Below are 15,671 nucleotides of genomic sequence, written 5' to 3' on the forward strand. Positions count from 1 at the left end.
GGTTTCAGCTCAACTTCAGGCTGGTTTTAAACCTTTAAACCTTTATAACAAATCCTAATGCTCAAAACCTAACTTTGGAAATGTGTCCAACGTGTCCTCACTTTGAAGAAATGTTCTCACTTGAGGTTTAAAACTAAAACTTGGTCCCCACAAAGAAAAAAGTACAACAGCACATGTATACACACACACACACACACACACACACACACACACACACACACACACACACAGTCAAGACTTGCAGTTATTGAACCCACTCTTTCAGCCCCTCCTCTCCTCCACTAGAGCTCCTGGCAGGCCGTCTGGTTGAGGCCCATAGTAAAGGGAGCCGTTTTCTCTGGCATGAGTGCCTCTGTGTGTGTGCCGTGTGTGTGTGTGTGTGTGTGTGTGTGCTCGGGCCCCAGACAGGAAGGAAGAGAGTGGGCCCGGCAGCACAGCTCCAGAATTCCGGTTTTGTTTTTCTTCTTTTTCCATCGGTGCAGAGCCGGGTCTTAAAGAAACAGTCATTAATATTTTCCCCTTTTAATGACGCCACACTGTTCTCCGACAGGCAGCGAGACCTCCACAATAAGACTCAGTCTGATACTTACTTTGGTGTGTAAACATATTACCAGTTTGTTCAATAAAACAGTCAAATGAATGAATAGCTCTTTTATGACTCTGTTCCTCGAGAAAACACAGCGTGCGTCTAAGCGTGGCCTCAGGCTCATTTTCATTGAAGCTTCTAAAAATAAAAAGTACTGATCCAGCATCAATGCTCAGGTTACGTAAATTACTCGGGAGGGGGGTGAAACATAAGGATTTTGGACACAAGCAGAGCAGGCGTATTTAGCTTTCACCCACACCATGCTTTTGTGATAAATCATCACGCAGGATCTGACACAGAAAAGGGTTGAAAATGTATCACCTCGAGCAGTCGATGACACAGCTCACGGCTCATGATCTTAACGTCTCTGCCGAGGACAATAAAGACAGAGAAGTCATCATTTCTCGGGTAACCGCTCGGCCTCTGTGGACCAATCGGAGCAGGAAATGGTCTCTTAAAAGTACGCGGTGACATCATGGATTTGGCAACGATTATGAAAACAAACTCTCTTTCACTTGATACACAAACAGAGCTCAGTGTTGTGAAACAGCAGCCGGAATCATTTTTATCAACTAATTGCAAGTCAGAGATAAGAATGGAAAACATTTATTAACAAAGTACACAATAAGTTACTTACAGTGTAAAAAAGTTTCGGACAAAAGGATATAAAGGGACAGAACAAGACGTTTTCATTAACAATCAGCTGCACTCAGAGAAGAAAATCCAACCTGAACTCTAATATAGCACCATCACTCTAACCTGAAGCGTGAGACTGATGATATTTTACATTTTTGTCATTGTCAACAATCCAATGAGAAGACAAAAACCAACAATGTATCAGTCCATCTCTCAGTACTTTCTATAGTTCCTTACCTGAGTGTGGCTCTCATCTATAAGACCATTTATTCCGAGTGCAAACCTTTAAAACAGGGCTCAAATATAGAATTTCACTTAAGAAAAGGCAAAATAAGCCTTGTAAACACTTAGGTAGTGCAGTTTTTAGCAATCATGGGGTGAAAGTAGTGAATTTGCTGACGACTTTTCAGAATCGATCCTCATTTGCTTTACAAGTGAGTGTGTACAGATGCACCAAAGCAGTTTCTCCCGGTTGTCGCTAAAGAGTACAGATCTACGTAAGCCATGCTTGCGATTCTGTTTTAATGCTCATTTTCTCATTTTAATGGGTTAATTTATCTTGTTCTCTTGAGAAAACAAAAGGCTCATTACTTGAGATGACAAGATAATTTATCAAGAGAAAATGTTCACTGATGTACACTTGTCCCGGCTCTCCTTAAATGCCGCAGAATGATCTGAATCTTATCTATGACAGAAAGACACAATGCAACTTCTGTCTGTGTTAGACCTGAACTAAAGTACAGTCTGATGCATCAATCAATGACGGTCACTCCTCGATATGATATTTTCCGTTTAAATCAGTTGCTACAGTTATCAGGACACATGTATGCATGCTGGCAGGGCACCCCTGATCTCTGATAAACATTTTAACTAATAAGAGGAAACAACATTTTGGTTTTTTTTGGATAACAGGTTGACTAACTTGTTATTTTGAGATACCAAAGCTTATTTTCTCGAGATAATGAAATAATTCAGTTGTGATCATAAGATAATGGCATGCGAGCACGGCCGTTTTTGGCTTCCATACAGCGACAACAATACCAGTGCTCTCTTTTTTTTACAATTTAAAATCTGAATACATCAATTTGTGGAACTTGCTTGTAAGGTAACATGAGGCCGAGGATCCCTGTGGCACAAACAACTTGAGTTGGCAGCTCGCCAAGACTGAATGAATGTAACCGATAGTGGAAACACAACATTTTTATAATGATACTGAATTCTTAATGAGGTCAGACTTGGTGCAGAAATGAGTTCAGCATCTCAAATCTGTGCACCCATAGTATTTACTCCAGTGCAACAGTCTGACTCATTGATGTGTTTTTAACAGTATTTAGACAACGATGAGGTATATAGCACAAAAGAATAAACTATATCGGCATTTATGGACTGGAGGAACTTTTTCTTAGCTCTATGAACATTTTCGATTGTGTCCGTATGCTGTTTTGAGGGACTTTTTTAGCCAAACATTCAGAGTTGGTATTTCCTTGAACCTTGAGTAATGCAAGTGAACGGTGACTGATCGAAAATGAAGTGTACACATGCCATTTTTAAAACTCTGTGTAAAAGACAGCTCATAACCTAACACATGGAACATAATACAGACAGGTGGCCTAACAGTGACGACAGAAGGGACCTATGACCAACAGCCAGCTACGTCACTTCAGCATTCCTGTTGGCAGCGACGATGCAAACAGAAAATGCCTAATATTATGAATCAATTCATTGTTGGTTTTTCATCTTCTCACAGGATTTGTCGATAATAAGAAAAACAACATAGAATATCAGCAGATGTATTCAGTAAAAACCACAAAGTTTCTTCATGTCTGTCAGAATTAAGGCACTTTATCGGCTCTGTTTGGTTAGTTGATTTATAAATCATTTTAAACAACCAGTACTTCTACTGACAGGAGGTGAATAAAACTGAAGTATCTGTGGACAGCAAACGTGGAATAAAATCAAATTCAGGCTGAAAACAAATGTTCCTGTTTTAATGACTTTTTTAGTTTCTTTCTCCAGTTTAAAACTGATTGAATTCCTGCACTGGCCTACGTTCAGCTAAAACCGTCACTGTGCTCTCTGCACATTCTGGGTGTATTTCAGTAAAAAGGAGCATTTTACAGATGCCATTTTGAGCATGTCTGCACAAGTGGAGTTAAAACATCCACACGTGCAGTGCATCGGCAAGTATGAAAAAGTCTGCTGCATGTGTCTACACACTCACACACTCTCTCTTACACACACACACACACACACACACACAGTGACTACCAGCAGGTCCTTCGTCAGCAGAAAAGGGACTGCGCTCTCAGCAGTGTTGTAGAGGAACAACTTCTCTAATATTCAACTCCTTCACTTGTGATATCTCTTTGTAAAATAACCACACATGGTACATCAGCGGTGAGGCTCAGTGTGTGTTTAGAGTCCAGTTGGGGAAACAGTATGCATCTACTCTTCGCTAAATGTGTGAGTGTGTCACTGTGTGTAGGATTGCATATTTTAAGTGCAAAAAAAAGCACTGTATATGTGTTTCTGTTAATGGTGTCGATGTGACCCCATTTCCCTCACACACCGCAGCTCAACCTCTCTCTGACGCTGCCATCTTTAGGCCTCCTCTCGTCTCTGGAGATGCAGACCGATCTCCATCTGGTTCTCCAAACACTCTTTGAGCTTGTCCTCTGTCAGCGTCAGCCGCTGCTCCAAGATCGAAACCGTCTGGAGGCAGAGAGAGCAGAGGAGAGAAGAGGAGAGGAGAGACGAAAAGACAAAGAAAGAAAGAAAGAGAAAGAAAAAGAGGAGGGGGGGAGGAGGAAGGAGATGGATAAGAGAGAAAGAGCATGTTAGAGAGGGCTGTACAGCATCAGCCTGACAGTAATGACTATATAATGGTTGTGTTTGTGTGTGTGTGAAAGAGGCAGTTTGTGTGTGTTTGAGACAGATGTTGTGCGTGCAAGACAATCCAGCTGATTATCGTAGAGAGATCTGCTGCCTGAGCCGAAAACACCAGAGTTTCTGTGTCTGGCACGCACTCTCTCTTGTCCTCCCTCTCACACGGTTGCATAAACACACTTACGCACACAGAGAACACAAGAAAGTCGCTATCCGAAACAGGATGGGCATGTGTGGGTAGTGAGATCACAGTGCCACATACTTTTCCTCTCAGCATCCTCCAAACAGTGACAGCATCTGTTGTATGTTTGTGTGCTGTACATTTGAGCATTGTGTCATCTGAGACTGTTTATCAGAGGGGCCTCCAGATGCAATTTCCAGGGGTGCCAACGTCTGCATGAAGAGATTACAGAGGATAGAGCTGACTTTTCCAACTTTTATTGTATCTGAGAATAAGCAGCCGCATTAAGGCTAAATCAGCCTTCTGTCATCTCAAACAAGGAGGAGGAGAGGATTCATGTTCGGACAAGACACTCCCTGCAATGCTCGAAATTAAGGATATCCTGTTGTCCTGGAGACAATAAAAATAGCACCTGGAACACAAATACTGGGTGTCTGGGAGAATTCTGGGACAATGGAGAAACAAAATCAAAGTAATAAGTTTGTGCATCATGGAATATATCATAATTTTTTAATTGTTAGTTGGTTGAATTCATTAAAGTGAGGTGAAACTGGCACAAACTATGCTACATCACATGTGCTTATACACTGTCATAGTGCATTCAAATAAAATGTTCACCATGAGATCATTTTTAAAGCGTGCAAAGTAAATTTCCATCGCTGTATATCAGTCAGAAACTGGTTAGCATTTGCACTGCAGTTTGCAGTGATGCATTCATTTATCAAACGGTGTGACCAAACACCTGGAGTTAGAGTTTATTTAAATACCAGAATTTCCATGCTGGACCAGAGCGAATCAATAAAGTGATGTGAGCTCCTGAAACAAAGAAGTTCAACTGTATTTATCATATAGGATGAAAGAAAAATACCTTCATTTTGGGACAATGGTTGTAAAGTCTGGGACAACTGAAAGCAGAATTTGGGACAATTAGGGGACACTACTATTTTGAGGCAGGAACCAGGAGAGCTGAGCTTCAATTCTTTAATCAATGTATCTGTATTTTGGTTAAATAACTTGAGAGTTTTAAAGAAGACAAATGGAGGAAATAATGCGCAAATCACTATGTTTGTATTACCAAGAGTTGTTAACAACCTCGGGATGATAAATGTACTTCTGAACTTGAGGCATCAGTCAGTGCTGAAAACGTTTCATACAGTCTGAATTACAATCTCACTTAAAATTTACTCAAACCACTTCAACATTTTATACACATCTCAAAATAAGCTTGTTTGATCAAAACAATGGCAAAAATTCTCACTCAGAAAGCATTCATCATCACTAATAACACACTGACCTAAACAACACTTAACAACAGACAGCATTACATAAATAACTTTGATCTTTGAATTTCAGTCAATTTCTGCATAACATCTGTATTTCATCATAGAATAAGAATATTTTTTTGACTGTCATTAACTATATGAAACAAGAATGCAGCAATTTGCTCCAATACCCTTTTTTAAATATTATTCATAGAAATATTCTAGGATTATTTCTCAATATAGTTACAGCAGAAAAGCAGGAAATTTCCCATCATTGTTTTGAAAGTGTTTTTAACAGTTTTGACAACATCGTGTTATGGGTGTTGTGCAAATATATAGAGCTTTGCAGGTGGCAGGAAATGTGGTTACTGAACGTATTTTGTGTGAAAGTAATATAGAAATGATTCACAGTTTGGTCCACACAGATTACTGTCAGGCTGATCGTGTGATCAGTTTTGACAAACACATGTTAGAACTTGAAGAAACAACAAAACTGTTAAAGCTCCTATTTTTCTGTGCCTTTGACTGATTTATTCTCTCTACTTGAATTTTATTTCCTCTGCCTGGCTTTTAATCTATTAACCGTCAGTATTTAACAGGATTTATATGTTTGAATTATAATTTTTTTTTATTTCATTTTATCCTACATTAATTGATTTATTTTTTCTCTTTCACTTTCATTAATGCAAAGCACTTCAAATGTCCTCTGTGTTTGAAAGGAGCTAAACAGACGAACTTGCCTTGGCTTGCACTAACAGATAAGGACAAGACTCTTAAGTGTTGATTGGTATCTCCTTGGATTTTTGCTCTTTTATCATTTCGTCAAATCATTTCATAAAACTGCAAGGTATCTGAGAAGTAAAACATGAATGAAAGTTGTGCTAATTCAAACCAAAGAAAGCTGCAAAAGAAACAGTGAAATAACAAGGGAAACAGTTTTTTAAAAAAATGTTTTGCAAAAAGATGACAGGAATTTGAATGAATCTTCCTCTGTTTCCTGTGAAGCTCTGAAAAAAATTGTTTACTTGGCTAATGTTGCCTGGTGACAAACACAATCCCAGCTAGTAAGCAGTTTTTTTGGATAGTAGTGCTTGGCAACAAAATTTTGGCTCAAGACAGGAACAATCATACAGTAAACATGTCATCCACAGAGACATGAGGCTCTCTAGATTTTGGGCCGGCGAGTGAAAGATATGTCAACATGTCTTGACCTGTAATTTTATGTCCCTCTTTGTGCCAGTGAGTGCAATTTTGGAATTGCTAGAAAGCAGCACAGAGATGAGTCATTTATCAAAACATAACCAGCTGTGGATGAGACATGGATAGAGTGAGAGATGAAAAAATATATTTAGTTCACCTAAAAAGTAGTTAAAAATCTCAAAACTATTACATGAAGCACACCTCAAAAGCAGGGTCTAAATAATAAGATCTTGATTATATACTTTCTCCATATCTCTTATTTAATTTACATTCCAGGAACAGCTCTTTTTCATGATTATATAATGGTCACATGATACAATCAGGGCAATGACTGTAACAATGTAAAAGAAGATCTTAACCGATAATTAGTCAATGGATTTCTAAGGACTTTAAGGATTAAATGAAAGAAAAGTGACTAATTATTTCTTTTCAAGTATTATTCTTCCTCCACAGATCAACTCCGTCCCGAAGAATCTCTTAAGATCTTTTGCTTGGTGAAAATAAAAACCCACAAGTATACGTCATCATGCATATGGCTGAATAGTTAACTCACTGACTACTGGGTGGCAGAACTACAAACTCAAATCTCTTTGAATTCAGTTTGAAAGGACTGTGAGCAAAAGACAATGACAATAAATACAAAAGAGGACAAAAGTTTAAAGGAAGAAATCCAGAGATAGATTTAAGAAAGAGGACAGGACATAAACTCTCATTAAAAACTCATACTATACTCATGTCACTGCTTTAGTTTGATTATCTTTTCCTAACATTTACAGTCCAGGTGCAATTTGATTAGTGGGACAAATTTGTTAATACAAAAAACACTAAAAACAGTCCCTTCATTATCTTTGTTCTTATGGTGTGTGATGACTGAGAGATGCGTCATCATCAGTCTTTTAATAGAGAGCCAAAGTCGTGACGTCACGTCTGGACGAGCCTCTGATGCCCTAGCTCCTGTCCCTCAGTATAATCTGTTATTAAGCATCTCTCTCATATGTTCTTCTGAGCAAATCAAGAGTGTTCCTGGAGTTTACTTTCTATATTCTTTGACAGGGGGTTTCAAAGCGGGAGCGGGCCTTCCCTGCGGGGCACCTAACAGTTTAAAGGCTCTTTAAATTGGTTAAGGAGATATTCTAGGGAATTATACTATTTTTCTTTTCTCGAGCCAGCCCTGTATTGAATTTTTATTCAGTTTTAAATTCGGTCAGTAAAATTTGGCTATTTTAATTCAATAGTTGGATGTATATGGGATCAAGTAGGTGCTATGCAGGAAGTGAGCTTTTTCTAAACTTTGGGAGGAGGCTCACAGTCTCACACTTTGAAAACCCCTGTTTTAGGACAAATCAGCATCCCATACAGCAGCTGCTATTAGAAACTGAATCTTTTGTTATTTTTACAAAGTTAAACAATGACTACTGTGTGAAAATAGGAAAAACACAAGCAACAAGCAAACAAGCGCTGCATTGCTAGTACTGCTATCAGTGTAACTTTGTTTCATCCATGATAAAATTCACCAAAGCTCTCCTCTGAAGTCATGTTTTTGTTGTTAACTCTGCTATCTGAAATCCTTTGCACCATTCAGTCTTCTCTGCCCCTTGAAACTAACTACAGTAGCTCGCCTGTTTTGTGGAGCTGTGATGTTTAACTCACTAAGGTCTGGGGCTTATGGGAAATGGTGTTCATTAAAGGCAGCTAAAAACAGAAATATTAAATAAACAAAGATAGGTCAATGGATAGTCTTTTCAAAAAACACAGACATAGATAGAAGAAGCGAGCCACATCGCTATGTTCCAAGGCTGGATTTTTTTACCTCCACCATGAAGGCTATGCTTTCGGTGCTGTTTGCCTGTAGGTTTGTAAGCATGATTACTGAAAACCTACTAGCCCAGGTTTCACAAAACTTGTAAGGACCAAGGAACCAAAGAAGAACCCATTAAAAAACAGTATCACAGTACACACCCACTGAGCTGAACAGCAGAGAGGCAGTGGGGAACAACAGTGTGTAAAGTCAGAATATTTTCACATCTAACTCTGTGAATTCAGGGTTTATTCTGACCAAACCAGGTCCGGTGATTATTAGATCAGTGGAAAGACTGACCAAGACATTTTTGTTGTTTCTGTCACGTTTGAATGAAGTGTGTTTTACGATGAGTTTACAAGACAATTAAAGGATAAATACGTGAGACCCTAGCAGTCAACAATGAGTCCTGCTGCCCAAACAATGACTTGGAGCCATAAACAGTATATTAAAAAGGTTGAATCTCTTTAGTTCTAAAATACAATCCATGGTTGAAACAAGTTGTTTCCCCCCTGCCCACTGCTCCATCAACTCAAAGCTCAGGCAGTTTGCCTGCAGGCTGCAGGGACACTGAACCTATAGAGACAAGCACGACATTATATTTTGACACTAAAAAAGTGATGAGCAGTCCTTCACTGCAGGCCGATCAAGTGTTTATAACTGTCAACTGTCAATGAAAAGCTAAGCTCTTTATCTTGAAAACTGCCTACCTTACTGCCTGTCAGATCCAATTAACACCGCACCTCTTCAAAAACATTATTAGTGACTGACTCATACTCAAGCTAACATGTTACACATTGTACCAGAGCTAAATACAAGTTTTAGAGGACATGTTGTCTGTAACGTTGTTGTCAGAGGGGCCAGCAGTCTGATGACAAATCATGGACATTTTATTTTGGTTAGCTATTTAGTAAATACATTACATATTTCTCCCTTAAGTCTTAATTCGGTCAAAAGGAGAAAGTTGAATTCACGAGGAGTTCCACTGTATTTTTCTGGTTCTAATAGATTTGGAAACCTATCCAGACATATATAGAGGCTGAGCTTGCAGAGTGTATATTATAGAAGAGTGGACTACAGACCAGGCAGGCAGAGGTCTGCGCTCTTTAAGTGACTTCTCGTTACAAATGTGAACAGAATTTTGAATGAAGTTTTCTTACTTATGAACAGAACCTGGAAGTTCTGGTTTCACTTCAGCCCTCTATAAATATAAATCAAGCAAATCATGTAAACTCCGGCTATCAGAGAAATTACTGCAAACCGTTTAAACATGAAAGAACCATGAAACCATGTGCTGCATGTTCTGCAGGCGGCACCCAGCCACCCAGATGTGTTTGTTAATTGGCTATCGAGGTCCTGCGTTGACCCCGCAGTGCCACACAAACACACACACACACACACACACACACACACACACACACACACACACACACACACACACACACACACACACATAAACAACCAGGCAGGGATAATCAGACACGTAATGATGGAGGAATTGACAAAGACTGTTAAAATCCCTTAGATAATCTCATACACCAACACACGCACCGATGAGTTCAACAGTGTGTGGGCGAGTGGTGTTTTCTTTTGGGTCATCAAACTAGATAACATCTCCGGCTATTTCATGCATCATGGGAGAGAAAAGGCTTGTGTTTCCTCTTTCTCTCCCTCTCCCTGCCTGTCTCCGTTTTCTAGATCAATACTACCCTGTTTATCTTACCAACCTGATATGGCTACCCAGTCCTCAGCCTGGCTAGCTATTAGTGTTTGTGTGTGTGATTCTGCACGTGTCCCCAGGCAGTGGCAACATTATACGGGCATATAGTTTTCATCTGGAGTAGAAACCAAATCTTTATGCTCCTAAAAATAGAGCGAGCTGTTTTTCTTTTCTCTCCAGAACACATTATACTCTCCATCGCCCTGAGCATTACTGGCCTCTGTTACAAAGTCTCATAGCTTTGGTATGACCCGCGCTACAATAGTCTGAAAGTCAAAGAAAGACAAGCTGGTGCTGCTGATAGGTGGCAAAGTCAGTTCTTCTCTCTAAATCAAGATAACTAATATGATATTAAAATGACTGTTACAGGAATAAAGTCAGTGAACGAATATTAAGAAACTGCAGGTGCAGAGAACCAACAATGTTAATATTGATAACTAGATCAACATCCATTGTTTTGGCAGAAAGACAAACACACACAAAAAAGGCATCAGTTAAAAGTGTATTGATGAGGTGGACACGTTCATCCATTCACTTTACTGGGCCGCATTTATCATAACAAAAGCAGTGCACAAGTGCAACTTACAACCTTGTGCTCAGCCGTATTCACAGAGGTAGATGAGGCATAAGTGGGTGTAATGACCGTAAACAATAATGTGATCAATACGCCACTAAAAGCCTCAGCCGAGTGTTTCCACGCCAATATTAGCCCGACAGCTTTAAGCTTAGAGGACAGACTGAAGGGATGCCGGTCATAAGTTTTTAATTTATCTTGTGATGAATTTAATTGAATCTCGTGCTTTATATGAACAGCAAGGGCCCTATAGCGCTATTTACCTATCTATACTGTTTTATAGCCATTACTGATATTGATATATAGGCATTAAAAGAACATCTGATAAGGATTTTCTTTTTTTTTTTTTCTTCACATTAACACACAAGACAAACAATAAGACCCCTTAAATCTATTCTGTAAAGAATTGTTGCCAAAATAAGTGCTGAATGGGAAATTTTAGACCTAAAAAAAACTTGTTGGACTAACTACAGTATGCAACAACACTGTTTCTAAAATATATTTTGCTATTTATGATTATCTTCATGATCGATTACAGCTGCGACAATTTCAGCTTAAGTCTTTTTTCAACCGGAAATATCAAACATTTGCTGGTTCCACCTTATTAAATGTGAGGATTTGCTGCTTTTCTTCATCATTTATGATGGAAATTATGACTTTTTGGGTTTGGGACTGGTGGTTGAACAGAATCTGAAGATGTCACTTTTGGCTCTATCTATTTTACGTTCCCGTATTTCTTTGAATCATGGTAACTTATCTCGGGGAATTTTTTCTCAGAGAGAAAGTAAATTAACGTTCCTGGGTGCAATTTTAAGAGAAATGGTTTCACTCTCCCAGAGCACTACTATAAACATACAGATCAAAGACTCCTTCCAGTTTCCTAGAATGTCAAACACTGTGGTGAAAACCTTTGCAATTCTTCCAAAGAGCGCTTGGTTAGCAAACAGTTTAGTGGTTTGTAAAAGTCCACAACATACACTTTAATCACAGATTGGTTTTAATCTTTTCTGAGGAACATTTGTAGGGAAAGTACAGGAACATGTTTGTTTCACTTTCTCCTGATGTTCCCTGAAACTCCACTTAAAGCCGCTCTAACAGGAATATCATTTCAGTGGAAATGTCCATATCTATGCACATCTATTGTGACACACCTACAGCTTACAGGAGTAAAATGCAAGCACTTTTCAAGCACTTTCAAGAATTTCCAGACTCTCAATGCCTTTACATCATATAAATCAATGTTCTGTATATTATCACTTGTTTATTTTACCAGCTGTTCATATTAATTTTGCTTGCATGTTTTGATCATGATTATTTAATGTTTGCAAATTTCCAGAGCAGAGGGCCTGGGTGATATAGCTGAAAAAATGTCATATTGGTAGATGTCAATAATTAGCGATCATATAGCTTGTGACAACTGATATACTGTGCACTCCGAAGGGTGAAAGTGACTGAGGTGATAAAATAAGTTTGTTGTATTACAGGTCTTAATCAAGAAGCTATTACTGTAGTTTGCACACAAGGGCATGGTGTCCCTCTCCTCTGCAACACTTTCCAGCTCCTTAACCTCAGCTGGCTCCTTTTCGACATAAAGGAGCAGCGGTTCAACTGCAACACTGGTGTCGTTTAGTATCTGCACTCATTTTGTCCTGTTTCTGTTTATCTCACGTGTAACTCCGCGCTGTTTGTTGTCTCACATATAATGGTATGTTCAGACTACCAGCGACACACCATCAGGCTACAAGTGATTTTCAACAGAAGCCGGAGACATGAAGCTAGAAACTGACATCCAAAACTTGTTGCTGCATGTCGGGCATGAGGCGCTACAAATCAAAGTTAAATTGCCCTAAAGTTTTTTCAGCGCTCCAGTGATGTGTCAGTCAATCATATTTCTTTGTTTCTCCACCTCTGAATCCAGTGTGCCATGTCCCTTGGCAACAGTGAAGCCAGTCACTTCTTGTTGTTATGTTGAAAATCAATCATTTTCCAAGGAGTATATTGAAAAATTAAAATCTATTCCTAACCTTGAAAACATAATGGTTAAATTCAAACATTTTCTAAACTTAATATGACTCCTGTACTGTAGGTTAAGCAGAGAAAAAAAAGCTGAATTGTAGCCAGCTGCTCTGGTAGTTTGGGGGAATTACAGAGCAGAAATAATGTTGTTTAACAGGAGAAAGCATTAATAAAATGCTGTCTGTTATGTTTTTTTCCTCATAAGACATAACCAAGAGAAACTCACCAGATCCTCTCATGTAATCTAGCGTCTAATGGTCTATTGAGGAAGAGAGGGTGCTACTGCACTTGAATCTGTAAATGAAATTGAGTCAGCGAGCATTTCTTCATTCAAGATTCGACATAATTAAGAGGCAGAGTTGAAAGAAGTGGATAAGTGTGGGTTCTGCAGGCTTAGTGTGAGAGAACATGCAAGAGCGATGAATTATAAGACAGAAGGAGAGGAAACAGAAAGGGGTATGGAGGGGTTGAGGACTGGGGAAGAGGGGGAGGCAGACAAGTGAAAAGCAGCTAACACAGCAAACTGTGGCTTTGGAAGCTCCAGTCTGATCTTGAATAATTCATCGTCTTCTCTCTCGGTCTCCTCAACTATTAGGGTTACAAAGAGCTGTAATAGTGAAAAATAATGCTGGAGAAAAGACGTACAAAGGAGCAGGAATACAGTTCTAGTAATAAATAATGTCACTCTGTCTGCCTGATCTCCAGAGGATAGAGATCTGTGATTTAAATCACCATATTAGCCAAATTTGAACAGAAATTAGAAGAAGAGTGTTAGATTACTACTCACACCTCATTATGTATTTAACAAAAATGGGTCGAACCTGTCTCAACACTTAGAGAGGCGTCTGCACAGTGGAGCCATTTTTGTGTCTCACTCACAAATCCTCCTACAGAACTATTTTTAAGTTCCGGTGGTTTAAATAAAATTACAACATAATGCATCCAGCGGTTGTCTGAACTACACCGTGTACTGAACAAAACACTTTTTTTTAAACTCTCATCAACAAGCCAAGTATAAAACAGCAGGCAGGCAGCAGGTTACTGGTCCACCATTGTGAACATCTGTATGGGTGAAAAAGAGAGTCAAAGCCTGTACCAAGAGCTATTTGCAGCATTTTTATTGATTTTTATGAAGGCTTCTGCACAGGTTCACTTGTATAATTCCCTGTGTGGATTCTCACACCAATCTGAGATTCTTCAGTTTCACAACCCAACACCTACTGGGGGTAGGAAACTAAAGGTGCCCTTCACTTGCATTTAATGCTACACTACCAAAACTCATTGTGTTTATCTAATGCTGTGTTTTTATTGCATGGTACTGCTTGACTTGACTCTACTTTGTTTTTCATTGCTAATAATACTCCCTCAATGTAGGCAGGAGATGGTGAGGGAACACCTTCAGTACAACAACAGAATATCCCCCATCATTTTTCCAGCAGTTGGAAAAACAACACACAGAGAGGAGTTTTACTTTTTTTTTAAGTTTACTTTTATACACTGATAAGCTGAAAGCTACACTGTACATTTACTGCCACGGTGACAACTTCACTGCTCACCTTTACCTCTGCTCAGCTCACATTTACCATCGCTCTCTCGCTCTAGCACACAACGACTACGCCAGTGGTTCTCAAACTGTGGGACTGGTCCCACTGGTGGGCCACAGAGCCACTGCAAGTGGAGTGTAAATGAGTGGAAAAATAATAGTGAAACTAAACTGAAAGAGTATGATTTATGTAGGGAAAATGAACAAAATAGAGTTTGCTGATGCTATTGCAGTGACCTTTATTTGACAGAAATTCAACCTGGATAATTTTTTATTAGTTGCTTCAGTGTTACGGTCTGAAAAATTAAATAAATAAAAAATACTTTTTTGGCCTCTGCAGTGGGGCATGTCAGAAAAAGACTGAAAACACACACAAAGGAGTAAACTACACAGGAGGTATCAACATGATGGTATTTGTTACTTAGTTATTCATGAGTGGTTTATTTGATAGTAACAGATACAGTATACTGGGCTTTTATCCTCTTGATACGTCTGTAATTTGTCATTCAAATATGGCGTGGTTTTGCTAGCTGCAATTTTTAAAAAACTGTGTCAAGTAATAAAAAAATTACGGTTGGTATTGATCCCTGTAAATTTAGACCTTTAAGCATAACAAACATATTAAATATATTTAATTCCTCATAAAACATTTCAAAAGACATTTTTTAAATATAAGCATTGTCTTCTTCCCTCACAACCACCACCCAGAGATCACTGGATTGATGTGAAGCCACTGGCAGGTCTGTGAATTATGTCACACATGGGACAAACAAACAACTGCTCCATAGTGCTACTAAACAACTAGAGATTTCCCCTCCACAGAGTATATTTAAATATAAAGACTCTCTCAGCATTTCTCATTTGTGATTTCTGTCTCTGCTTTTTAATTTATCTTCCTTATTATGTTTTATATATATATTTAAAAATATATATATATTTTTAGCTTTATTAGGTTCTTAAATTAGTTGCTTACACAAGTCTAAAAAACACACAAATTAAAAGCTGTATACAGGAAACAACAATGTCCCTTGTTGGACTGACACTACAGAAGTTACTGCAAAGCCACATGGGAAGAACAATGTTTTTTTTAATGACAGCTTTAATATGGTCAGATAGATGGTCAGAAATGTGCATTTCTATAATATGTAAGTCATCTCAGTATACTGACCTAATTTAGAAAAGACAACATCCAGGTTTCCACCACTGAAGAATTGAAACCAAACAATAAAGGAGCTGAAGGATAAAACTAGACGCAGACGACCCATCTGG

The 15,671-nt window shown here is 38.7% G+C and overlaps 1 protein-coding gene across 1 annotated transcript in view; it reads right to left on the bottom strand.

The window, feature by feature from the left end:
• Window positions 1-3,524: 3,524 nt before the first annotated feature.
• The window catches only part of poc1a (POC1 centriolar protein A), a 60,784-nt gene continuing 48,637 nt past the window's right edge, over window positions 3,525-15,671 (bottom strand). The window contains exon 11 of the mRNA XM_084736945.1: window positions 3,525-3,934. Within this exon, the coding sequence (XP_084593071.1) occupies window positions 3,824-3,934 (111 nt within the window). The 3' untranslated portion in view covers window positions 3,525-3,823. The remainder of the gene's footprint in view (window positions 3,935-15,671) is intronic.

This window comes from Lutjanus erythropterus, chromosome 2 (assembly GCF_056507025.1).
Source record: "Lutjanus erythropterus isolate fLutEry1 chromosome 2, fLutEry1.hap2, whole genome shotgun sequence".
Taxonomy (NCBI): domain Eukaryota; kingdom Metazoa; phylum Chordata; class Actinopteri; order Lutjaniformes; family Lutjanidae; genus Lutjanus; species Lutjanus erythropterus.